General features: G+C 44.5%; 1 protein-coding gene across 11 annotated transcripts in view; it reads right to left on the bottom strand.

Moving 5' to 3' along the window:
• LOC119651140 overlaps positions 1–25284 on the bottom strand; it is a 114034-nt gene that overhangs the window by 3212 nt on the left and 85538 nt on the right. For 10 of the 11 annotated variants that reach the window (XM_038054618.1, XM_038054543.1, XM_038054585.1 and 7 more), the window contains 5 exons: positions 20709–20879; positions 20308–20454; positions 20089–20242; positions 3760–3917; positions 3398–3524 (listed from right to left, as the gene is read on the bottom strand). In XM_038054618.1, the coding sequence (XP_037910546.1) occupies positions 3398–3524; positions 3760–3917; positions 20089–20242; positions 20308–20454; positions 20709–20879 (757 nt within the window). The remainder of the gene's footprint in view (positions 1–3397; positions 3525–3759; positions 3918–20088; positions 20243–20307; positions 20455–20708; positions 20880–25284) is intronic. The other variant, XM_038054592.1, reaches the window with a different exon arrangement.

The following is a 25284-nucleotide window of genomic DNA, read 5'->3' as shown; positions in this document are numbered from 1 at the left end:
TATAACGTGCTGCATCGAGGTAAAAACTGGGTGGATTTTAAGGCCCAAAGCGAAATCTGCCAAGGTTGTATGCTGTGGCAACGAACTGGGTGTTGTCCGAAGGATTAACAGCACTACATCCGCTTTCGCTGCCTTGTCTAAAATCTGGCAATGTAGTTATCTCAACACCAAAGTTGAGTTGAGACTGTTGTAATGAACTAAAGGAGTAGAGATGGTGAAACGACCATCCTGAGTGGCAGAGGATGACCTAGAGGGAAAAGCTATCCGAAAAACCTAAAAAGTTGGCGAAATTGACCGCGAAGGTCTGCCCGCTAATACTGAGGCTCCATCGGAGCTCAGATTCGGGAATGTGGGGGGTCCTTTGAGTGCTACGATATCCTCAACATAGAAATTCACGCAAGCCTAACGAGTTAAACTAAAACGTGAGCTAAAACCTGAAAAATGAAAATAAAAAAAAATCAATACAAAAAAAGAAGGGTCGATCGTGCGCGTGGAGCGGTAATTCTCCGGACCCGAGTGCCGCGATCAAGGCGAGGGGGGGGGGGGATTCAAGGGGAGATCCACGACGGATCACAGTCTGGATCCTCGTTTCTTCTGCCTCAAATGTTTATTGATGCGCGGTCTCTGAGGTTCCCTCACTTTTTTGACTTCCTCAGGCCATTAATCTGGAGGATGCCCCTAAAATGTGGGAGCTTTGCGTGGCTAAGAAGGAGGAGAGACTTCATGATACTTCATGATGCAGAAGTAAATTTTCATGCAAAAAAGATAAATGGGTAAATAACAAAATAAAATCAATCCGTAAACTATCCAAGGAGAATTCAAGAAAAGCAATAAAATAATACGTAAATAAATATAATAAAAAAAATGCTAATAAAAAATGAAAAAATGATAAATGAAATGTATGAATAAATAAAAACAAAATAATAAATAAAAATAGATAAGAAAAATTAAAAAAAAAAACCTAATGGCGACCAATGGAGGCGCTCAAGCTTAGGTCTTCTCAGTTCTTGAGATACACTCGGTGTTCCATTTGTGTTTATAATCAGATTAACGGAATAAATAATTCTCCAACAGCCAAAAATGATCTTCCCTCCCATCAGCTGTCTCGCGATCAGCCGGTCCCGCTAAACCTGGTCTTGAAATTCTATAGTTCGTATTGCCAGCATCATACATTACAACGGTGACGGATGCGGCAGGTCATTCCCCTTTGTCACGATCAATTTTCCCAAATGCATTCAATAATGCGGTGATATTTAAGATAGTTGCACAATTGGAATGCATTATTTGATCAAATTAATCTCCAAAAGGGCGAATGAAATCCTGCTCCCGTCCCGAAGCGGCGGCCACTTCACTGTTCTGTGCTAGTGTCCTTCATATATATCAAATGGGAAGTCAACTCGACTCTTACTCAATAGTTCCAGGCTTTCCAGAACACCTGTTTGCTTCGTATCGTCATAGTACGCTGGCCTGATACATTCATATGCATCGTAATTGGAGGCAGTGGATGGGCCACATATTAAGGAGGTGCAAAAATAGCATTGCTGGCTACACTATGCAGTAGAATCCACTCTCTCAAGATGGTCGACGGGCTGTCGTAGGCGTTTCAAGGAATCGTGGGGGAACTGAAGTGCATTTTAGGTAAACGTGTTATATCTTAAGGGGAAAGTGGCAGCCATATAATCAGTATAATCATCATCAACGGCGCAACAACCAGTATCCGGTCTAGGCCTGCCTTAATAAGGAACTCCAGACATCCCGGTTTTGCGCCGAGGTCCACCAATTCGATATCCCTAAAAGCTGTCTGGCGTCCTGGCCCACGCCATCGCTCCAGCTTAGGCAGGGTCTGTCTCGTCTTCTTTTTTTTCAGTCATAAGTCAGTATAAGCTCTTCTAAAATTTTCTACAGAAGAGAGATGCGAACCTTCGAGAAGATGTTCAGCAGAAGAGGGGATGAACTATTACCATAGGGTTTATATTACCAAAGAAAAATTTTAAAAAAAGTGATTGACAGTTTCGTTCACGACAGAGGCAACTCATTAGACGCCGCTTTACCTTCGCCCTGGAAGCTTCTTTTGAACTAAATACCAAAAAAAATCAAATCAAATATAAAAAAAAATCAAAATCAAACCAGGACTGATGGTTTTGTGTGGGGTAGAGACCTAGTTTTGGTTTAAATATATAAGGCGGCTTTCACTTGGATATAATTCGCATTCATGTCATGTAGCCACTTTCGGTCACGCTGCTCCCAGGGCAGGGGCGAGGCAGCGACTGGTGACTTGCTTTTTGGCCTGTACGAAACCGTACGTCACGTTATACTACAGTATATACACGAATGGATACCACCTAGGCAGGGAGAAAATATTAAGGCTTAATTTTCGGTTGAAAGTGGTTTTCTTTCTTTTCGTGTTATGCGTAATTGCGCGCTTGATTTGATGCCCGGCTTATAGTTAGCTTCTTATTACATTCCATCGCACATATGAAAAGCAATGCTAGACCATGAAAATATGCGGAACGTATGTACTCAGGCGAGCATGTCAATCAGCCTACTAGGTGGTCTCGTATCTCCAAGAAGGGTATATTGTAGCCATACCTTCATTAGCTTAAAAAATCGAACCTTGGGTTCCGAGATATACCTAAAGTGTGTAGCTTTTTGATGTGTTAGAAGCCAAAAGGTCAAGGCCCTTGCCCACGTTTCCTCGCTACCAGTTTCAGTGGCATGCATGTGCCTGTCAGTGGAGATTTATGTATGTACTAAGAGAAGGAGGAGTGGGGGGGGGGGATTGAACAATCAATGTCGTCAATTTTCTTGAAGAGGGGGCATAGTGGTTGCCTGCGGGTCGGATAGTCGTTAAAACACCCCAAGCTTTCATGTTCATTACACACATCATTCAATAATTCTCCTTGAAAATTTTCTAATTGTTGAAATAAAGATCTTCCAGCTATATTTGTTATAATATACATACATTCATGCACTATCAATTCACTCAGTTCAAATTCTTATCAAAGATAGCTTCTATCTTAAGAGTTCCACAAAGCATAAGATATTGATGGCAATTGACATGAGGATGACTAGCAGAACGCACTGTGAAAAAATCACTAAACACTTGCTCAATCTATCACTGTAATGTAATGTAAAAGCGAAATTAAACAAATATTAATCAGTTCTGCTTGTGAGCAAACAAAAATCTTGAAAACACTTCAAAAACACAAACCTTAACAGAGTTTGAGTTGGGAACTATGCGTTGGTTATCGATTGATTTATACTTGAATATTTCTCATATTTTTTTTTGTACTCTTTATCGAGATCTCAGATATATTGCATATAAAATTTATTATTTTCACAATAACATAAAAGTGTGAATAACATCTCCAACATATCGCAAAACTAAAAACACTACCTTGATCGCTCAACATCTCGTCCTCCAAGTTCTCATCGGCTCCGAATGCTTTCAATAGCTTCTGATAACTGAAAACTTTCATCGATTCCTGCCTGTTGTCCTTGTAGTACTCAGCGCTCTCTCCCATCTGAAAGAATGGAATTAAATATTAATAATAAAATTACACTAACACGTCATGGTCATAACAGAGTGGGTCGCTGATGGTGTCCGCTTTCCCTCCTGCCATCACGCGATATGTTATTATTATTTTCAACTATTTTCTATGTCGCCTTAGATAGGATGTGTGTATTATTTATTGTCAATAACAAGGACTTGTAAGAATAACTAGGTAAGGAGAACAGGGAGCCACGTTCTTAACCTACTTTGTCCAGTGACTTCGGATTTGAGCCCAGATTGACTAGGAGATTGTAGAAATGTCCGTTGTCGTTGATGGTTGCCGCGTAATGAAGAGCAGTTCGTCCGTTGTCATCTACAGCACTCGTTGTTTCTGGGAATCTACCTCCTAAATATCGAATTATTCCTGAAAAATAATGATTGACATGATTAATAAAACATTGCTTTATAGGAAGTCAGATGAAAGGTTTTATGAAACCGGAACAAAACACATTATTCATTTTTTTGTGGCTAATATTCGGGTCCTTTTTACAAAAAAAATGCCCTTGGGGGTATGCCTAATTGAATGAGTTTCCTATTTATAATATTTTGTACGAATAACTTATACTTCTGGATGTCTATGAAAATGAGGAAAAGTCCATTCATCTTTGTGACCGAGTCTTTTAAATGGAGGTTTTTATGACAGGTTCGGAACATAATCAAATCAATGAAATCTATTGAACCTATAGTAAAAATCACTGTATTAACTTAGTCATGACATTTTGGTTCCACTTTTGCTTATAAAATTCCTTCCTTCAAAAAGTCACCAAATATATTCTGTTACTCTGTCTTTCGTTGTGACAGAGACTGCCTGGCGTATGGCAAGACAACTGGCGGAGGTGCCCTAATAGCTGTTAAGTCCCATCTCCGTGCCGAAATCATCTTTTTCTCCTTCTCCTCCTCCTACGATTCTGTTACCATACGTATTCTTCCGCCAAACGTATGTCCCTTTATCACATCGTGTGTATATTTTCCCTGCCTAAGCCCGCCTTCTCTGTACGAGGATTTCTTTGATAGATTATCAGAGGTCCTAATCGTTTTGTTTCCCTCATTTCCTTTCATCCTTTGTGGCGAATTTAATCTTCATATACTCTCCTGGCCCATTACTCCTGGCCTTCCCTCCCTCTCTAATAACTCGACCCAACCCTCCCTTCCTCTATCCACTTTCATGTACACCTGTGGCCAGTTTAACCTTTCTAGAAACCACTTAGATCGCACTCTTGACCTTGTCCTCTCTAATCTTTCTGTACGTTATCTTTCCCAATCACTTCATGCTCCGTCATACGTTGCCCCTGACGCCCATCATCCTGCTCTCGAGTTCGATGTTCAGATATCCCGACTCCACTCTCCTGTCGCTCGCAAGCCTACCAAGTTCAACTTTCGTAAGGCGAACTTCGAAGTTCTGAACTCAGCCCTGGCGTCGATCAACTGGGTCCCCCTCCTCTCTCCATTTAAGTGTGGCCAAGCACTCAACACTTTCCATTTTATCTGATCTTCTTACTTGTTACGTTCCCGCCTCTCCTAAGTGCTTACTCTCTTACCCCGTCTGGGTCACCACTGAAATTCACAAAAAACTACGTCAAAAACAGACTGCGAGAAAGAAGTTCCTGTCTTCTAGAAACGTTGCTGACTTAGCTTTTTTCAAATCCCTTTGTTCCTCGGTTAAATCCTTAATATGTAAGTCCAGAAACGAATATTTGTCCAGCGTGGAAGACCACTGAAGCGCGGAAACCTGAACCCTTTCTGGTCCTACATTCGCAACTCCCGCTGCCCTGCCCAGTTATCCCCTCCGTCCATTAAATTCTCTGGCTTCTCAGCTAACTCCCCCCAACTATCTTGTGATTTACTCTGCCGCTTCTTTTCGTCAGTCTATGTTCTCCCTCCCCTTCCGATAGTGGATGTAGCCTGCCCCGCATCGCCTACCATTCCCCTTCTTACCCCTATCCTTGTCGAATACCTCATTGGCAAACTTGATGCCAATGTCGGACCTGGCTACGATGGTCTTCCAAACCTCTTTTTGCTCAAAACTGGTAAGTCCATCTCCCTTCCCCTATCTCTTATTTTCAACAAAAGTCTCGAAAAGAATAATTTTTCCAGCTTGTGGAAAGAGGCTCTCATTATCCCCATTCACAAAAGTGGCGATCGTTCGCTTGCCGAGAATTACCGTCCCATTTCCCTCCTCTCCTCCTGTTCCAAAATCCTGAAAAGATATGTCAGCGACTGGTTGTCCGCCCACTTTGGCCAACACATAGTGAAAGAACAACACGGCTTCGTTAAACGTAGGTCCACTGCCTCCAACCTGCTTGACTTTACTAACTTTGTCGCCAAATGTCTAAATTCACGGCAAGAAGTGCATACCATTTACACTGACTTCGCGAAAGCCTTCGACACTGTAAATCACAAGATACTTCTATCCAAACTCTCGTCCCTAAACGTTCCCATACCACTTGTTTTATGGCTTGCCTCTTACCTTTCCAACCGATCCTGCCGCGTCTCTTTTGACAGCTGTACTTCCCGCTCCTTCTCCCCCTCTTATGGCGTCCCACAGGGGTCTATTCTGGTCCTTTGCTATTTTTATTTTTTATTAACGACCTTCCTCCCCTCCTTACTTGTCCCTGTTTGCTCTATGCAGACGACCTTAAGCTGTTTTCCGCTCTATCGTCGCCTATGGACTGTGCTTCCCATCAGTCTAACCTGGACACTCTGGTTCGTTGGTGCTCGATTAATGTTGATAGACCAGTAGCTTACTCCAAACTACAATTTTGTTTTATTATGTACATATATATTTCGGGAGCAACTTACTCCCTTCATCAGTACAAAGCAGGAGGTAGCTTTGATTGACTACGTCCTCTTTGAGAAAAGGGTGGTATCCTTTGTTTGACATGTAAAAACCTTCTTTGAATTGAGTGACAAGTTTGATGAAGAATATGAACACGCGATGGCAGAGAGGAAAGAGTGTATCTACTATATGTAGCAATGGATACCATTAATTAAGGTCTAAAAGGGTTGCACGGGTCAAAGCAACGGAACTGCAGCAGTGACGAAGTCTTATTCATTCAGCACCATGAATTCAATGAGGAAGGGAGGGGAGATGACCGTCGCCTCTACGAGGAGCCTAATTACTGCTGCGGTTTCAAAAACCCAAAATTCCTAACACAGGGACTGCTGCGGGAAGGACAATTGGAGCAGAATCTAGTCGACACAGGCCTTCAGAGCCAGACAATAGTGGAACCACGGATGAAACCCCCGATGACTTTACTGTAAAGTTTCAAATGGTAATAACTAAAGTAACGTTACAAACATCAAATCTAAATGGGTTGAATTTTCTTGAGATTTTTTTAACTCAGCAAAAACTTAGAAGCGAATCATTACACCAAACTTTGACAAAACAGAAGAACTATAAATGAATTGTAGTCGCAGAAAGCATCGAGCATCCACAAGATTCCCCCACACTTTCAAAAACGAGAGAAATATCTGTGTTGTCAACGTTTCAAAAAATGATTCAAAAAATTGTAACCTCTATAACATTCAGAACTAAACAATCTACTATGAACTGTGAACTCTGGGTACCAGGCGACCTCCAGTTTCAGCTAGCCTTGTCTCGGCAGAAAGGGGCTCTGTCAAGATCGACTTATTTTCCCCGGTAAAACAAAGGCCATGACAGCCAACTACGAAGGAGTTAAAAATCCTGAAAAAAAAACAACAGTGGCAGCCCTGAGCTCTTCGATGGAGAACCTGAGTATAGACTCAGATTCTTCACTTATTGAAGTGGGAACCAGCCCTAATGAGACCCAATCCTTAATGGGCCAGCAGGAGCAGCACTCCTGACCTCGGGCTTCAATTGGCGACACCTGGTGAAGCTAAAGCCTTACCAATGCGTAAGCATCTGTCTTCCGGCAGCAAACAACCTCCGGGGAAACAGCCTTCGGGGCAACACAATGTCTCCGGGTAAAACACTTCGGGCAAACCGTCTCCGGGCAAGCCCCCTCCGGGCAGATCGTCTTCAGGTTAACCGCCTTCGGGCAAAACACAACCCGTCAAGGGAAGGGAAAGCATCGTCTGTGGCGTCTGCGGCTAAGGGCAAACAAAAGTGGCAGCGGTCTTCTGTTGATCCCAATTCTTTGGCTCAAATGGCTGCAAAGAAGGCTCGGCCAGTCTTCATTTGCAGCCAAGACTATCGAAGCCGATGAATGGGTCTTATATGACGGCTCCAATCCATCCGGTTACAATATAGAGCAGTGCGAGTAGCTTTGGAGGAAACTCCTTCTAGCTGTAAGGACTGCATCTTCACAAGGGATTATATTATGGGTTGAGTCGGTAGGTGTATACCATAAAATGCTACGGATAAACTTTGCTGACGAAAGCACGAACGAGAGACCCAGACAGGATTGCTGCTTTTTCAACGAAGCGATGTGTAATGATGCTTGTTCCATGACAACCTGTAGTCCAGAATAACCTTATCACCTCTACCTGGATTCTATTAAGCCGCAAAGGAGGGAGAAGAGCCGATAGGCAAGATGTCGAAATTAATTTAACGCGGCTGTGAATTGGGTAAGTTGAACTATTGATACCAGGAACCGTATTTTTTCCGCAGAGTTAGACTTGGTATTTGGAAATACCGGTCAGTACCACATTGGTGAGGAGAATAGTTTGCTTCGTTAGTGAACACTATACTCATCGTGACCATTAGGCAAATTTCCTTCAGATCGAAAATGGACAATGCTTCGAGGTACGTTCGTGAGGAGCTGAAAATCATGGTTACACCATGAAAACCTTTGAAGGGAATGCGTTTACAGAAATGTTATTATGAGGTCATGGTGAGGCTACAGAAAAAATGGCACAGATAATGGGATGTATAATATATGTATGCGATGTTGCCATGCTCAGGCGGCATATCCGAAGAAATCGCGGAGTTGTGGCCAACATGCTTCTGTGGCGACCCTGACGGCTTCAACGAGGTTGCGGAGGCTATTAAGGCTTTATTTTGCAGCCCCACCAGAAGCCTATAATGACACAGGAAGGCTGATGTCCGCCAAAATGAATCGCTACAAAAACGTTAGGTGCAATCCAAGACGCTGCGGAAATGATGCACGGCCAGGTCTTGCGGCTCCCTGCTGATCCTGTACTGGATACCAGATCAGGGTTAACTAACCCTACCATGCTGCGTCTGCTCAGGGAGCCGGTTTTGAAACTGCGCCCAACTCCACCTTCCTGAGATACGAGGACGGAGGTTGACACCCCCGAAGACCTCGAGACATGCGCGTTGGTCATCACTACCGTGGATGCTTCTCGGAAGGTACTGCAAGCACCATATGAGAACCCTTTTAAAGTTCTGGAGCGCCGGGAACACTCTTACAAGCGCGATATTCAGGGCGGACCTAAAAGGGTCTCCTTGTCGAGACTGAAACTATGCCCCGAACCAGGGGACGCTCCAATAAAGCGTTCGGGAAGCATCAGGTTCGCCCGGTAATACCATTGGCCGAATCGCGTCCTGGGTTCCTTCGTTGAACACGCATGGTTTCAACTGGGTGCGAATCGATGTGGCCGCGGAGCGGAAACGCGACCAAGGCACTGCAAGATATGTCAACCACCTAGAGGAAGACGAGAATTCAGAGAGAAACAGGAAGTATACGCGAACCTTCGAGGTATGCTTAAGAAGGCTACACTCACCAGCAAGCGAGAGTGCTTTAAGGAACTTTGCGCGGAGGCAGACTTGGGGAATAGCGTAGAGCGTTATTATGAAGAAGATGAGGGGGTGAGCACCACAACTGATCCGCATCTCCTTCTCGATATACGACCGCGGATTTTTTCCGACATAAAGGGCAGCGCAAAAAGTCTAAACAAGCGTTGGACGTCTTGACCATGCCTGCGGTGACTGATGAGGAACTTGCAGAGAATTGATGATAATAAAATTCCCGCATTTAAGACCACACGCAACTGGTTTGTATATTTGAGGCATGCCCCGCTTGGTGGATGAGGCAACAACTTTTGCTATCGAAGCTCGATAAGTAAGTGGGACAGCCATCATCACACCGCCCGATTTGCCTTATAGACATGTTCCGAAAGATGCTCGGAAGGGTCGTCTACAATAGACTTCTCCCTACCATAGAATATAGGGATACCCTATTTTGGTTTTCGTCAAATTCGCTCAATGATCGACGCCGTAGACGTGGTTTTGAATCTGGTTCGGGACGCGATGTCCTTCAATAAAACGAGTGGTTCTAGTTACATCTGATGTACACTGTAGTTCTTGTCTTTCTCGTTTCAAAGGGGACCATGATAAGCCGTATTTGTCATTGCAAAATGATTTGAAAATGCAAAACCATCAGCACTATAAAAGTATGGCTGGAGATGGTTGAGCTGGTTCAGTATTTTAGTGGCCACATCATCATTTCAACGCCGAATATCAAACACTCGGGGGTGATCGTTGATGGGAAGATGAATTTGAAGGGACACCTGGAATATGCCTGTGATAAAGCGGGAAATACCTACGAATCTTTAGTACGAATGATACCCAACATTGGAGGTCCAAAATACAGTCACAGATTCTTTGCCGCGGGAGTGGTCCGGTCTACCCTATTAAATGCACCGGTCTGGGGGGAAGCATTAGGGTGTGAGGGCAATCGGAGGAGGGTCAACGTGATTTACAGATCAGTGCCCTTAAGGGTATGCAGATCAGTGCCCTTAAGGGTAATGGGACGATAGACATTATGGTAAGTGAGATACTTTGCCTTTACGAGAAAGGGATAGTGAATTCATCTGGAAAGGATACAGAATACCGAAGAGCAGCAAGGCTCGAGTACTTGTCAGTGCACGATGGTTATAGGAAGTATCTGTATTGATTCAGGTTGGATGATTCTCCTTTTGCCCTGAATGTCCACGATTTTGCTCAGAGGGGAGGGGCTTTCAAGATTCTCTGAAAATCAGCATAAACCCTCAGAACATAGTCGGGGAAATGCTGAAGTCAGGGGCGAACTGGTGCACAGGGTAGTCCGTAATTAAACAAAATTAGGTGAAAATTGGGAAAGCGAAATGCTCAAGGAGAGCGCGAAGAGCGGAAAGCTTGGTCGCTTAAGGCGCAGTCGTCGTCCGAAGGAAAAGTGGAAGGGGACTGTGGTTTTAGTCGGTGAAAATTCCATACACTGCTGCAACCTGATGTGGGAGTGTCCTCCAGCCATAAAAAAAACAGACAGAAAGATAGGGGATTGCACCCATGACTTCAGAATGGGGTACTACTACATCATCACATCAAAAACCAGTAATTAAATACCCTTGAGTCATGATAGATACTAGGATGAGCTTCAAGCAGCATTTGCAGCATGCTTGCTTTAAGGCGTCCAAAGTCTTTCTTTGATCGACACGAAAGCGTCAAAAGGGAGAAATCGTTGAACAGATGGCAACAACGATGAGAATGGGCGGAAAAGAGTAGATGGACCAGCGTCAAGGTGTGGATGCGGAGCAATTTGTCGCACAACATGGAGGATACAGTAATACCCTTGTAGGTTGAAACTAGACAATAATTCGGAGGAAAGTCTGATTGTGGAAATGCTCACGTTCCAGGAAGCCTGGAATGCAGTTAACCAAATTGTGTGGCGGAATCGAGGAAGAGGTAAGTGCCATGTCCACTACATGGCGAAATACATTGCGGTAGGGGGAGCATATCTGAACAGTTCTCCAGAAACAGCTACAACGAGAAAGTGTCCAGGAGTCAGACGTAAAAACGCAGGCAGAGAGCAATCATCACTATGTCCGCGGTATAAGCAAGCAAGGTACTCACAGACGGTGAGGTTCGCATCATATGAGTAGTTCAAATAAATACCAAACAAGTCGGGGGCTTCAGGTATGAAAGGTTTTGTTTGTTTCTTGTGTGAGTATATTTGAGTGTAGAACTATCCCATCTGTACGTAGCCCGTTAAGAATATGCATTTAGCGTATCAGATTTAGTACTTCGGGTTGCAAATTTACACGGTAAGGCAACTTTGAGCTACTGTAACTTTGTTACTAATAGTATGATTTTGATCAAACTTGGAGATATGCTTCATATTATGTTTTATACTACTACCAACTTTCATAACTCTGAGATAAACTTAAGTGGGGTTTTACTCAATTTTCCCAAAAATACGGTAATATACTATTATTAATTTAATTTGAAAAGATATCGATATGGAGAGTATTTTGAGGCCTGGGCACCGTATAGAGGCAGCTTCATGATTTTTTTCAGATTTTTCGGTTGGGTAGTTTCTGAAACTGGCTCCGTTAAAGAAATCATCACTTTCTACCCCTCCCACTCCCCGCCTTTTTAACAAATCTCAAAACTAAGGCTTCAAAAAGTAGTAATCGAGACCTTTCATTTGATACCTCACATGACTATATTTGGTGAAAAGAAATTGTACATCCCCCTTTTACATGTATGGGGACCCCTCTAAATCTCAACGTACGAGGATATTACTCACTGCATGGGGGTCCACAGTTCCCACATTCTCACCAAATTTCGTGTCAATCGGTATAGCCGTTTCTGAGAAAAGTGCCTGTGATACACAGACAGACAGACCTACCAAGGACACCAGTAACAAAACCGAAGAAGGATGAATTGAAAGCAGATCGTTGGACAACAAAAGCTGCAACAACATCGACCGTACATATTCAAGAGGAGCAGCAACAGGAGGTACTCCAGAACCAGGAAAAGGACCCATTCAGAAGAAGTTCGTCAACTTTGAGATCTCCGCCAATGCCAAACATCAAAAAAGATAAAACGGAGGGAAGGTCAATGAATGCCAAATGCGAAGGACTATTTAAAAGTAGTAATCTGGTTAGGAATCATCATGGAGGGCAGAGCCCTGAAGCAGAGGAATTACCCTTCACACAGCTTGGTGCAAAAATAGTGGAGCTGTCTGAGTTCATCAAGGAGCATCAAGCACAACGTCCCCCAAGCCATAAAAAATATGGTGAGAGCAATTAGAGTATTCTACAACAAATCGCAGCAGGAGGAACAAAATTCCAAGGGCAATTCGAAATCTGCTGCCTCAATGGTGTCACAAGCGACCCAAGTGACACCTAATCGTATTGCAATCGGCCTGCCACCAAACAAGAGAGTGCGGGAAGAAGATGTGGATTCTCTGGGAAGTCAGCAGGCGCCTAAGAGGAAAAAAGCCATATAAATAGTTCCGAAAAACGGAACTACAGGCACCGAAGAGAGAAAGCAGGTCCCCCAAGTGCGAGCTCCGGCAATCGACTCGACAAAATCCAAGGGGAATGAAAAAGGTGGTTTGACCAAGGTAGTTAGGAAAAAGGCGAAGAAAAAGGCAAAAGTGAGAATTCGCCCAGAAGCGATTGTAATCTCCAGCAATGGAAGTTTGTCTTACGCGGAGATATTGAAAAAGGTCAAAGCTGACCCCGACCTAAAAGATCTAGGCGGAAATGTCAGCAAGGTTCGAAGGACCCAAAAGGGTGACCTCATGTTTGAACTCAAAAAAACCAGCTTGGTGAAAACTGATGGCTTCCGAGCTCAGGTTAAGAACTCACTTGGGGAGAATGTCACAGTACGGACCCAAAAACATGAGGTCTATATTCAGTGCAAGGATCTCGATGAAGTGACATCCACAGGAGAAATTTGCACTGCCCTGATGGAGCAGTTCAAGTTGGAGGAACTTGCCGAAGAGTCAGCTACAGAATCGACCAAGGGCAAAAAGAGCACGCCTATAAGGAAGCCCGCAAAACCCTCAAGCTCGCCATCCAACGGAGCAAGAGGGAATGCTTTAAGGAGCTCTGTTTAGAAGCGGACGTAAACCCGTGGGGGAGCGCCTATAGAATCGTGATGGGGCGATTCAGAGGCAGATCATCCCGGCAGATCACGTGCCCTTCATTCTTGTTAAAAATTATCCAGGGGTTATTCCCTCAGCAAGAGGAGGGCATAGACAGCTTCCAGAGACCTCTGAACGACACGGCAATACCGCCAGTCACCAGTGACGAGCTGCTGGAGATCTGCACTAGGATAGGAGATAACAAAGCTCCGAGTCTGGATGGCGTGCCGAATAAGGCCCTTAAGCTTGCCGTGAAATCCAGACCGGGCATGTTCGCTGAGTTGTTCGAAGCGTGCATGTCCGAGGGGATATTTCCTGCATCATGGAAACGACAGAAGTTGGTGCTACTGCCTAAGGCTGGCAAACCTCCAGGTGAGCCAACCTCCTACAGACCTATTTGTCTTTTGGACACTGTGGGCAAAATGCTAGAGCGAGTAATCTATAATAGATTACTCCCGGTTGTTGAGAGCCAGGGTGGTCTCTCAGATCGGCAGTATGGGTTCCGTAAAGCCAGATCAACCATTGATGCCATCAAAATGGTTACTGGCTTGGCCGAAGATGCAATCCACGGAAGGGGCAGTACTAGCAAATATTGCATAGTAGTGACCCTGGATGTGAGAAATGCATTCAATTCGGCCAATTGGAACCTAATACGGGAATTTCTGGCGAAGATTGATATTCCCGCTTATCTTGCAGCTATTGTCAACAGCTATTTACAAGAACGGAGGCTTTGGTATGACACCGATGACGGACCCCAGGAGTACGTTTTCTCCGTGGGTGTCCCACAGGGCTCTGTACTGCGCCCACTGCTGTGGAACATCATGTACAACGATGTTCTTAATCTTCCCCTTCCGGAGGAAGCTACGGTGGTGGGCTACGCCGATGATATAGCGCTAGTTGTTGTCGCAAAGCATCTCGAAGATGCTGAGTTATACTCATGCGAAGCGATCAGTGCTGTTAAAGGTTGGCTAGAGGGTTCTGGTCTGACACTTGCGGAGGAGAGAACGGAAGCGGTTCTTATCACCAAGCGCCGAAAAAGAAATTTTGCCGTATTTAAGTTGGGAATCATAACAGCACTTGAAGCCATCCTAAATTTACCCCCCATCCACTTGGAGGTGAAACGGAAAGCAGCAAACGACGCATATAGGCTCGATACCATTGGGGCGTGGAAAGGCGGCCAATCCAACGGGCATGCGTCTATATGGAAATTCCTTGAAAAACATCCGGTAGCCCTGATGCCGACCGATCATATGGTTTCCAGATTCGTCTTTGAAAAGACATACACTGTCGTAATCACCGAAAGAGAAGAATGGTCGACAAGTGGCCATGAGTCTTTTCAGATTCCAGACCTAATAATCTTCACCGACGGGTCAGTCACGGAGGATGGATCGGGTGCAGGCGTGTTCTCGGAGAATCCGATTACAGAACTGGCCCGACCCCTCGGAAAAATGACGACCATATTCCAGGCGGAGATATATGCCATTTCATTGGCAGCAGAAGAATGTCTGCGACAAAAATGGAGGGGTTGCACCATTCGAATCTGTTCCGACAGTCGGGCGGAATTATCAGCACTAGATGGCAACAACATATCAAGCCAGTTGGTGTGGAGTTGTCGTCAGGTGCTGCTGAAACTTGGCCGACTGAACGAAACATTCCTAATGTGGGTGCCGGGGCACTCTAACATCGCCGGTAATGAGGGGGCTGATAGACTGGCTCGCCGAGGGTCTGGATCCACAATGGTGGGCCCAGAACCAGCTCTTGGAATCCGACCATCTACTGTCAAGTCTACTCTGAAAGGTGAAATTGCAAGGATTCACGCAACCGAGTGGAGAAATTTGGACTCTTGCCGGCAAGCGAAAATCCTTGTAAAGGAGCCTAGGGCCACTAGAGCGGCATTTTTGTTGTCCCTTAAGCAGTGGGACATGAAAACCCTAGTAGGGCTTTTGACGGGACACTGCCCCTTAAACTACCATATGGAAAAGATTGGGGTAGTGGTTTCGGCTGTGTGCAGCCAATGTGAGGAGGAGAAGGAAACTGCCCTGCACTTTTTATGCAGCTGCCCGGCATCCTCAGATCTCAGACGAAGACACCTTGGCAAGGTTTTCTTCAATGAAGAATCTTCACACTCTCTGCCTCTTGAGAATGTTCTCAGATTCGCTAAAGCCTGCGAACACCGTAGGCAGGAAGCCATTGAATAGGCAACTTACGGGGATAGTACAATGGGCCCAATAATGGCCTGAGTGCTCGGAGCTGCGGCTCCCCCCATTTAACTAAACTAACTAACTAAGCCTGCGATCGAATACTTGGGAGTGATGATAGATGGGAAGCTTAGCTATAAACCACACGTGCAGTATGTCTATGACAAAGCATCCACTGTGAGTGTGGCCCTGACAAGAATGATGCCGAACGTGGAAGGGCCACGGCATGCTTCCAAGTTGCTTATAGCTACGGTAGTGAGTTCGATCCTGCTCTATGCAGCTCCAGTTTGGGGAAAGGCATTGCAGGTTACATTTAACGGTAACAAACTGAGTGTCCGGATAGCTGAGTGGTTAGAGCGCAAGGCTGTCGTACGGAAGGTCGCGGTTCAAATCTCGCTGGTGGCAGTGGAATTTGTATCGTGATTTGACGTCGGATACCAGTCGACTCAGCTGTGAATGAGTACCTGAGTCAAATCAGGGTAATAATCTCGGGCGAGCGCAATGCTGACCACATTGCCTCCTAGTGTACCGTTACGGTCTTGAATGAAGTGCTCTAACACAATTCAAGGCCCTGATCCAACACGGATTGTTGCGCCAACGATTATTATTATTATTATTAAACTGAGTTCAGTCTACAGAAGAACAGCCCTGAGGGTATGCTCTGCCTTCAGGACTGTCTCAGATGATGCAGCATTCGTCATCTCTGGAATGATGCCGATTGACAGCTTGGCAGATGAGATGGGGAACATATATAATGCAAGGCCAATCTCTTCCTCATCGCGGACGAAGAAGACTGAAAGGGAGAGATCCATAAATAGATGGCAAGAGCGGTGGGAACGCTCGAGAAAGGGCCGGTGGACACAAAGGCTCATTGCTGCCATCAAGGAGTGATTGGAGAAACGGCACGGTGAGATTAATTATAATCTTACTCAGTTTCTCACGGGGCATGGAGGATATCGCCAGTACCTGTTCAGGTTTAAACTAGATTCTTCACCCGACTGTCCAAACTGCGATGAAGTCCCAGAGGACCCAGAGCATGTATTCTTCCACTGTTCAAGGTTTGTGGAAGAAAGGAAGAACCTAGACGAGACTCTGGGAGAGGTGCTCGTACCAGACAATCTGGTGTGAAGAATGCTAACATGTCAGAAAGACTGGGATGCGATCAACTCCATGGTGGTATCTGTCCAGAGCAAACTGCGAAAGGCGGAGGAGACCAGAAAAGCGCGGTTACGTACGCCGCGTAAAGACGAAAGGGGACCAAGCTAAAATGAGCTGACTCCGCCTCGTGATGTAATACCGTACGGTGGTTCCACGGGGCTTGGAGGGAGTGGGGGGTGGTTTTAGTGGGTAAGAATCCCACACGCTGGCGTTTCCAGGCCAGTGTCTTTTAAAGATTTCCAACTCCTCAAAAAAAAAAAAATGAAGTAGCAAATCATCTGCTGAAAGGTTGCAAAAGGAGCCCCCTATGGAAGTCGGGCAATCAAAAAAGAAATGAAGGATTTTATTCAAGGACTTCTCTCATTTAAACCTCATTCTAGCCTCGCCTAGCTTATTTGTCGGAAAGATAGACGCGACCGAATAAGCCGTCGGATGGCCCATTGTTCTCCAAATGTATATGCCTTTCACATACAACAGGCAGGGCTCTTGGCTGTACTGAATAATTGACAACAGTGGTAGCTTGTCAAATCAGCTGTTCAGGAAGACTTGGTTAGCCGTTGAAATAGTTAAAATGGTTATATAATGCAGGAAAAGGGACTTTAGATGAATTGAAGCCCTGCGCAATGGCGACCCTCGTTACCAAAAGTGCATTTAACTCAGTGAAGCGAGAACATATAATCGAAGCGTATATCGTAGCTTAAAAGTGAAACTATTCCCCAAGTATCCTTATGGAATACCTATGTACTTCCATCTTCGAAAACTGTACAACATACAATACACTTGGTATTTTTCGGTTGCAAATGCCTAATCGGTCAGTTATTGCAGATGAAGCTGCAGTGGTTAGTCATCCCCATGAATCATCAGCTAAAAGGAAGATGGTACCTATAAGGTAGTAAACGAAGCAAACATATACTAATTTATGCCCCTGTTTGGTGGGCATATCAGGAGCTCGCAACCATCTTTAAAATATCTCAGGGTAGCGATTCGTCTCAAAATTAAATTTCCAACCCCATTTGAAGGATGTTGGGCATAAAGCATCTGCGATTAGTTCAACAGTAGCAAAGGTGAAGTCAGACCCGGAATTGAAGGATTTGGGGGATAGTGTGAGCCGTATCAGGCGAACACAGAGAGGGGATCTGATGCTGGAGTTAAGTAGATCCGCCGACAAGTCGGCCGATAACTTCTGCGGGAAGGTGGAAAGTGTACTAGGAGAGGAAGCTGAGGTAAGAGCTCGGAAACAGGAGATAGTGGTTGAATGCAAGGACCTAGATGAGGTCACCTCAAGAGAGGACATCTGTGCTGCGCTAAAGCAACAGTTCAACCTTAGCGATATAGACCAGAGTGCCATAAAAAGGTTGAAGAAGGCATATGGTGGCACACAGACCGCTATTATTAGTTTGCCGGCGGAATCAGCACTAGCCAGCATGATAGGTCGAGGAGTTGCAGGAAGTGTGGGAAAGAGGGCCACCTCATTAAAGATTGCACCGGAGATCCACGGTGTATGCTATGTAGTGGGAAAGAGGGCGTGGACGACCGGCATGTTGCGGGAAGCAGCAGATGTCCGGTATATAGGAGGGAGCTGAACCGCACAGGCAAATGAGATTGATACAAATCAATCTCAATCACTGTGAGGCAGCTCAGGACCTGTTCTCGCAAACCATTGGAGAGTCGAATGTCGATGTCGCGGTTATTTGCGAGCCGTACAGAAACCACGGCGGTGCGACTTGGGCGGTGGATGCGTCACAGCTGCTACGCTCCTCCTAGTGCAACCCTAGCACAATATGAGGAGATGTTAGACAGTCTGGTGTTGGACGCTAGAGACCGCAGCCCTAAAATCATTGCGGGCAATTTCAACGCGTGAGCCCTGGAGTGGGAAAGCCGATCGACGAACACCAGAGGTCAAATTCTGTTGGAGTCATTTGCGGAGCTGGACATCGTGCTGGCCAACGTTGGATGCGTGCCCACCTTTCGAGGAAGAGGGTCGGGTTCGATCGTTGACCTGACATTTGTTAGCACTTCACTGGTGAGGCAGATGGCTTGGCAAGTGAGTGAGCACTACACCTACAGTAACTATCAGGCCATCTTCCTCCGCATTGGGAACCGGGGAACCAGTCAACGACGCCCTGGAGGTGGAAAGGCTAAGGCGGTTAGCTGGTCTATCGGAGCTTTCGACGAGGAAACATTCCTGGCCGCATTGGAGGGAGCCCATGATCCGGATGGAACAGCGGTGGAAAGGGTCACACAGCTGTCTCAGCGTGTAACCGAAGCATGCGACGCTACTATGCCACGACGACGTGTGCACCACGGCAAGAGGTCAAACTACTGGTGGAACACAGAGATCGCTGCCTTGAAATCTTCTTGTCTCCGAGCGAGGAGACTTTCCCACAGGACAAGGGGAAGACCGAGCATCAGGAGCGTGAGGAGGAATACAGGGATCTGCGAAGCAACCTTAAGAAGCAAGCGGGAATGCTACCAGAAGCTCTGCATGGAGGCTAATACGAATCCGTGGGGTACAGCCTACCAAGTTGTAATGAAGAAGATCCGCGGGCAAAAATCACCTCAAGTGACATGCCCACGGCTCTTGTTCCAAATAATTACAACTCTTTTCCCGCAGCAGGAGCAGGACGAAAGACAACCCCAACTGGCAGCTCAGTAGGACGTCTTCTCGATCCCTGATGTTACCGAAGAGGAACTTTGGGAAATCTGCAGACGTATTGGGGACAGCAAGGCTCCGGGATTGGACGGAATTCCGAACAGGGCTCTGAAGGTGGCGGTCAAGGCCAGACCAAGGTGGTTCGCAAGCACATTCGAATCGTGCGTGGCGGAAGGTGTGTTTCCCGCCCAGTGGAAGAGGCAGAAGCTGGTCTTGCTACCGAAGCCCCGAAAACCACCCGGCGTGCCCTCTTCGTATCGCCCTATTTGTCTCTTAGACGCCATGGGGAAGATGTTGGAGAAGGTGATATACAACAGGCTGCTCCCGTTCATCAAGCTTGCGGGTGATCTTTCGGAGCGGCAATATGGGTTTCGGCGAGCCCGTTCTACGGTCGATGCAGTAGCAAAGGTCGTGGAATTGGCTCGAAATGCAATGGTCATGGGGAAATGCTGTGCTCTGGTGACGCTGGACGTCAAAAATGCTTTTAACTCAGCCAACTGGGGCTGGATTAAGGGCGCTTTGGCCAAAATGGGTGTTCCTAGCTACTTGGCTCGGCTCATCGAGAGCTACTTTTCGGACAGACTTCTCTGGTACGAGACGGACAACCGGCCGAAGGAGTACATTGTGACAGCAGGTGTGCCTGCTGTGAGACGGAATTAACATCCTGTTCTACAGTTAACAACGATGAGTAGGATCGCATGGATAATACAGTTTAGTGGTTTAACTCACCTGCATGTCCAAATACTGTGGCCACATGTAATGGTGTCGCCCCGTCCGGTGAAATTTCATCTTTGGCTATAGCGAATTTCCGCCTGTCCAAAGCAGCCTGTAGGTCTCGTATATTTCCATTCCTAGCGGCCTGGTGAACTCTTCTTATTTTATTCTGTTTGGAACAGCAAACACATGAAACGATTAGTATTCTCCTTTATTATAAAACTTTGCACAAACCATATAAGACGGCACGTTGTCTAAAAACGCTTGAATTTCAGGCTGTGTCGAACGTGTTCCTAGCAGTTTCTTGCCTTCCCCATTCAGGACTAATGCCGCAAGTTGCTCCATGTCACCTGAATCAATAACGGATTGAATTCGGTCGCCCTGAAATGCATTGATTTAAAGAAAATGTGCTTCAACATATCCTGTGGAAAATATGAACTAATTATTAAATTTTGACGGTGATTTTTACTATTTATCTCATTATGATTATTTATCTTTGGAGTTTTATTAAAAGTAAGAAGGGGTAGACCCTTTCATTGTTAAAATACTTTGATTTATGCAAGAGGCTTATAAGGACTCGTTAAATTCAAACGAGAAATTATCACTAGTATTACTCTACAATGAATTGCTTTTACTTCATTTGCAAAATATCCTCCGCTTTGTGACTGAACCTGATTATCATCGGCTTCACCCTGCACAACCCCCTCATATTCGAGAGCAGGAGACACTGGTGTTGCACTTTTCTGTCCATTTGATTTGATGGCATTATGATTCTCATCAATGCTTCCATTGCTTCTGATGACTTCCTATAAGTAATTAACATTTTAGAATACATCATGGGCATGTTAGCAGGAGTAAGGTTTTCTGCTTCAACAGAAAGATGACAAAATGCAAAAAGGACACACAGTGGAAAACTTGATATCTTGCTTCGGACATGTGGTGTAAAACAGTAAAAATGCAAAATATGGACACGATTGCAAGAGTGAGTTATAATTGAATTATTTGATATTATTTTATATTGAATTATCTAAATCGAAATAAAAGTATTTTTTACACAAATAATTTTCAGGGTAGAATGTGAACTCATTTAATTGACATTATTCCGTAGAACAACCAAGATATGTCTGTGCGTATTCGAAAGGAAAAATGAAGGGAGTTAATGGTATATGGAAAATAATGTAACATTGATTTGGGGTTAGGATCTTGGCGAGAATCACCTACGGAAATGGGCAGTGCGTAGGTCATTTATCGTGATTTTGTTGATGTCAAAATTCGAAGTGGAAAAGAGTCAATGATAAATTAGAGAGATAACGCTGTGCAACTCAATCGACATGAATTATTTTTATCGTAAGTTAAATGAGCTAAGGGTTGAATTGAGTGACAAGCTATGAGCATAACAAATATCTGGAACTCCGATACCGAGCTAAATCCCGAGAAGTTCAGCATGGTGTACGCCGTGACAATAGAGAATTTGTTATTACTCTGGTCAAGGAAGCGTAAGGCGCCGCAGAACGCAATGATCTTAAAAGTGCATACTGCATCGCGAAAAAGCTTGCATATGCTCGCAATTCGTCAATTGTTCTGTGAAAAACGTCAACGGTCGGCTTCTCATGCACGCTTCACCACTGTTCTTAACCGTATCACATCCGAAGAGGTTTCTCCTCTTGTGGCTGAAATGACTAGTCACCATGACATGGGGTTACAGACTGTTTCTCTAAGCAGAATCGCGATCATTTTGGTCATCAATGCACACAACTGGAGTAAAGCCCCTGGGCTTGATGGTTTCCTCGCAGAGTTAATTGTCGATGCATTTGCAATTACTGCAGGTCTGTTACCTAAATTACCTAAATTTTCGCAATCCAAGACTTTTCCCAGAGAGTGGGAGGAAGGGATGATCGTTAAAATTCCAAAGAATGTCCCCGATTTTGAGTGTGACAATTAAAGGGGTATCTGCGTACTCCCTGCCGTCGGAAAGATAAGGGCTAAGATAATCTTGGAACGAATCTCGAAAGCTTGCTCGACCATCATTTTGGACCAGTGGAGAATTTCGAAGTCGAACATGGAGGGTTGCATCTTGTCACAGATATTATTCCGTCATGTTATCGTTGACGTTCTGTATTCTGCCTTGTCCGGAGGACGTGAAGGAATTCAATGGACGATGACATCTTTTCTCGAATACCTCGACTACGCTGATGACATTTGTTTGCTCTGTTATCAGGTCATGAATCTTGGCCAAATGGCTTTGGATATGGAAAGAGAAGCAGGTAGAGGTGGATTGAAGATAAACACCAAACAAAACCAAGGCTTTCAGACTGACGGGTTATCCCACTCTCCCTGTCTGCGTTAATAGGCGGAACATCGAAGGCGTTGATTAATTTGTATATCTAGGAAACGTGGTTTCTGCGGACGGTGGCCCCAAATTGAATGTTGCTGTGCATTAACAGCACTAAATCCGCTTTCGTGGTCCTGTTTACAATCTGGAAATTCAGTCACCATGGTCAAGTTGAGACTGTTCTGTGCTAGTGTTCTTCCTGTGTTACTACATGGTAGGTGAACTCCACTATTACTCAAAAGCTCCAAGGTTTCGTGAACACCTGTCTGCGTCATATAATCGGAGTACGCTGTCCTGGCACAATCTCAAACGAAGAACTTGGTCGACGCACAGGTCGGGCACTCATACAACCGACAACAGGTGGTGGCGGATGTAGTAGTTGATAGGTCGCACATTAAGGAAGGACAACCATTGCGTTGCTGGTTACTCCATGTAGTGGAATTAACTCTCCCAAGAAAGCCCACTATTGGGTCGCCCCAAGACTCTTAGCACAGAGCAGTAGAGGGGGAGTCTTTATGACGAAAATAGGGAGGGAATGGTTTTTCCGGGCCGGTAATTTCTTCTTGGTTTCTTGGGGTCCGCAATAGAGACATTGACAAATTTAGATTTTTTTGATAGTCCATTCTGAGGAGGATAGTAGGCTTTGAGAAAGTGCTGCTATATCTTTGCTTTGCAAAAATAAGGTGTAACAATAATTATGAAGAGTGTTAGGGATGGCTTACGAAGGGCATTGCAATATAATTGTGAACTAAGAAGGGTTCATGTGATCGGCGCAATTCTTGAAGCAGGTAGTAGGTGCTTGTAGAAAGGAATTAAGTGCTAAATTTGTGGCCTTTCGACAGAAGACTAGGTACTAAATTCGTTTACTGTTATTCAAATGACCCTTGGCAGCCGCTGATATTCCCCTCATATAAAGAAAAATATCATTCAGCAACTGACAAGGTTCCATATGAAAGCATCTCTTTCGCTGGGGGTTTAATAGGGGCTTTGCTTGCCAAACTTTAGGGTTCAGACATTTTAACTTCTCATTATTTCCCTATGTATTATTTTCTGGGTTTGGCATGACCGCTGTCATGGAGATATCCAATGTGTTGTAACCAGCCCTTTGCTCTGCATTCCACAGTAAAGTTGCTCTCGAGAAACTTGAAGACGAAGATGTTACGTTGGATGAGTGGCGAGACACGTCAGTATCACATCTGAAATGAGGACATCTACGGTCGATGTGGGATTGCACTCATTAATGGTATGGACCCTTGGTAGAGAAAAAACATACTTTAGAATAGATAACTCACTTATAAGGAGGCCCTGACTTGTGTGTTTATGGAGTTATAGTAGTTATAATTTACTTGACCTAAGAATAAACATATTGGAAATCCGAAACTCGGCGCTTCAGGTATGAACAGTTTTGTTTATTTTTTAGGTAAAAATATTTGGGTGCATGATGGTTCCATTTATATATAACCCGTAGTGTATACACTTCGAATCTACCCGATTTTCAATTCGATGTAGTAGTTATCTTTTAGGAAGTAGTAATTTGATCCAAAGGAGGCAAATTTGACCTACTATAACTTTATCAATAATGATAGGATTCCCACCAAACTTTCCAGAATGTTGCTTCATATTAAAACCTATATTACTAAAAAATTTCTCAGATCTCTCCTTTTGAAAAATGTCAAAACTAATACCTACTTCGGAAAGTACTAATTTAGACTTCTCATGTGATATACCTCATGGCTATATTCAGTGGGAAATTGGTATGCGTAAAAATTTACATTCCCCTTTTAGGTATCTGGGGAACTCCCTTAAGTTCAACGTGTAGCAATGTGATTCACCGCATAGCTAGAGGTTCACAGTTCCAACCTTTGGACCGAATTTCGTGTCAATAGGTATAATCGTGACTGAGAAAAGTGGGTGTGACAGACAGACAGACATGCAGTGAACCGCTTTTAATATTTTCCTTAAAAATCGCGCGTTGCTTCGTTAATTGTGGGAAATTTGTTTACTGAAAGTGAGATCCATGCCGATATTGTTCGAAAGAGTACCAAGCTTTATAGACTTCCATCTATAACAACGGTGACCGTCAACAATTTGTCGCGCGAGTCGAAAAGGCATACAGACCACCTCCGTAACTAGACAAACACTTTTGTTGCGAATAGCAAAGGTAGAACAAACTGGAATCGCTTTTCTTTCACTTTCGCAATGCACAAAGACACGTCCGGACCTCGATAAAGCACTTTAAGTTGCCATATATTGGGGGATTGGGAGAGGTAACATCCTTTTAAGATAAAAAAGGCGAAAAATTTGGGAAACACAGTACGGATGGTATCAGTAAACCATTAGGATTCCAGTGAATCACCAAGAGAAGCTTCGTCACCAAAAAAAGTAGAACTGGTTAAAATACTCGCGAGGTCTCGATTCTATTTCGACCACGCTTCAGATTCTGCCAAATTGATAGAATTTGACAATCAAAAGCCCCAAAAATGGATAAAAGCGAGCGAAGAAGAAGAAGAAACAGCACAAAAAGAAGGTTCGCCAAAAAATAATAATTAGGAGGTATATTCAACGCCGACATCCTTTAAAATCTAAAAATATAAATGGACCTAATTTGACTGTCTTGGGTGATGGTGTAAGCCACAGATATGTTGAACACAGAGAGGGGATTTGAACGCTAAATTGGTTATTGTAGGTAAGGTAAAGTAAGTTGGTTGATTGCAGTTCTGAGGACTTGTATCGCCAAAGTATTGTTTTAGACTCTTCGTTTCTGATCATTTACTGGCAAACTGCAACATAGAACATGACATGTCAAAACAATGCAAGAGGGCCACTTCATTAAGGATTGTTTCGGAGATCTATAACCAATTGATAAAAGTAAATGACAT

This window comes from Hermetia illucens, chromosome 1 (assembly GCF_905115235.1).
Source record: "Hermetia illucens chromosome 1, iHerIll2.2.curated.20191125, whole genome shotgun sequence".
In the NCBI taxonomy this organism is placed as follows: domain Eukaryota; kingdom Metazoa; phylum Arthropoda; class Insecta; order Diptera; family Stratiomyidae; genus Hermetia; species Hermetia illucens.
Note: the sequence above shows the minus strand (reverse complement) of the source record. Positions and strands in the feature narration are given on the sequence as shown.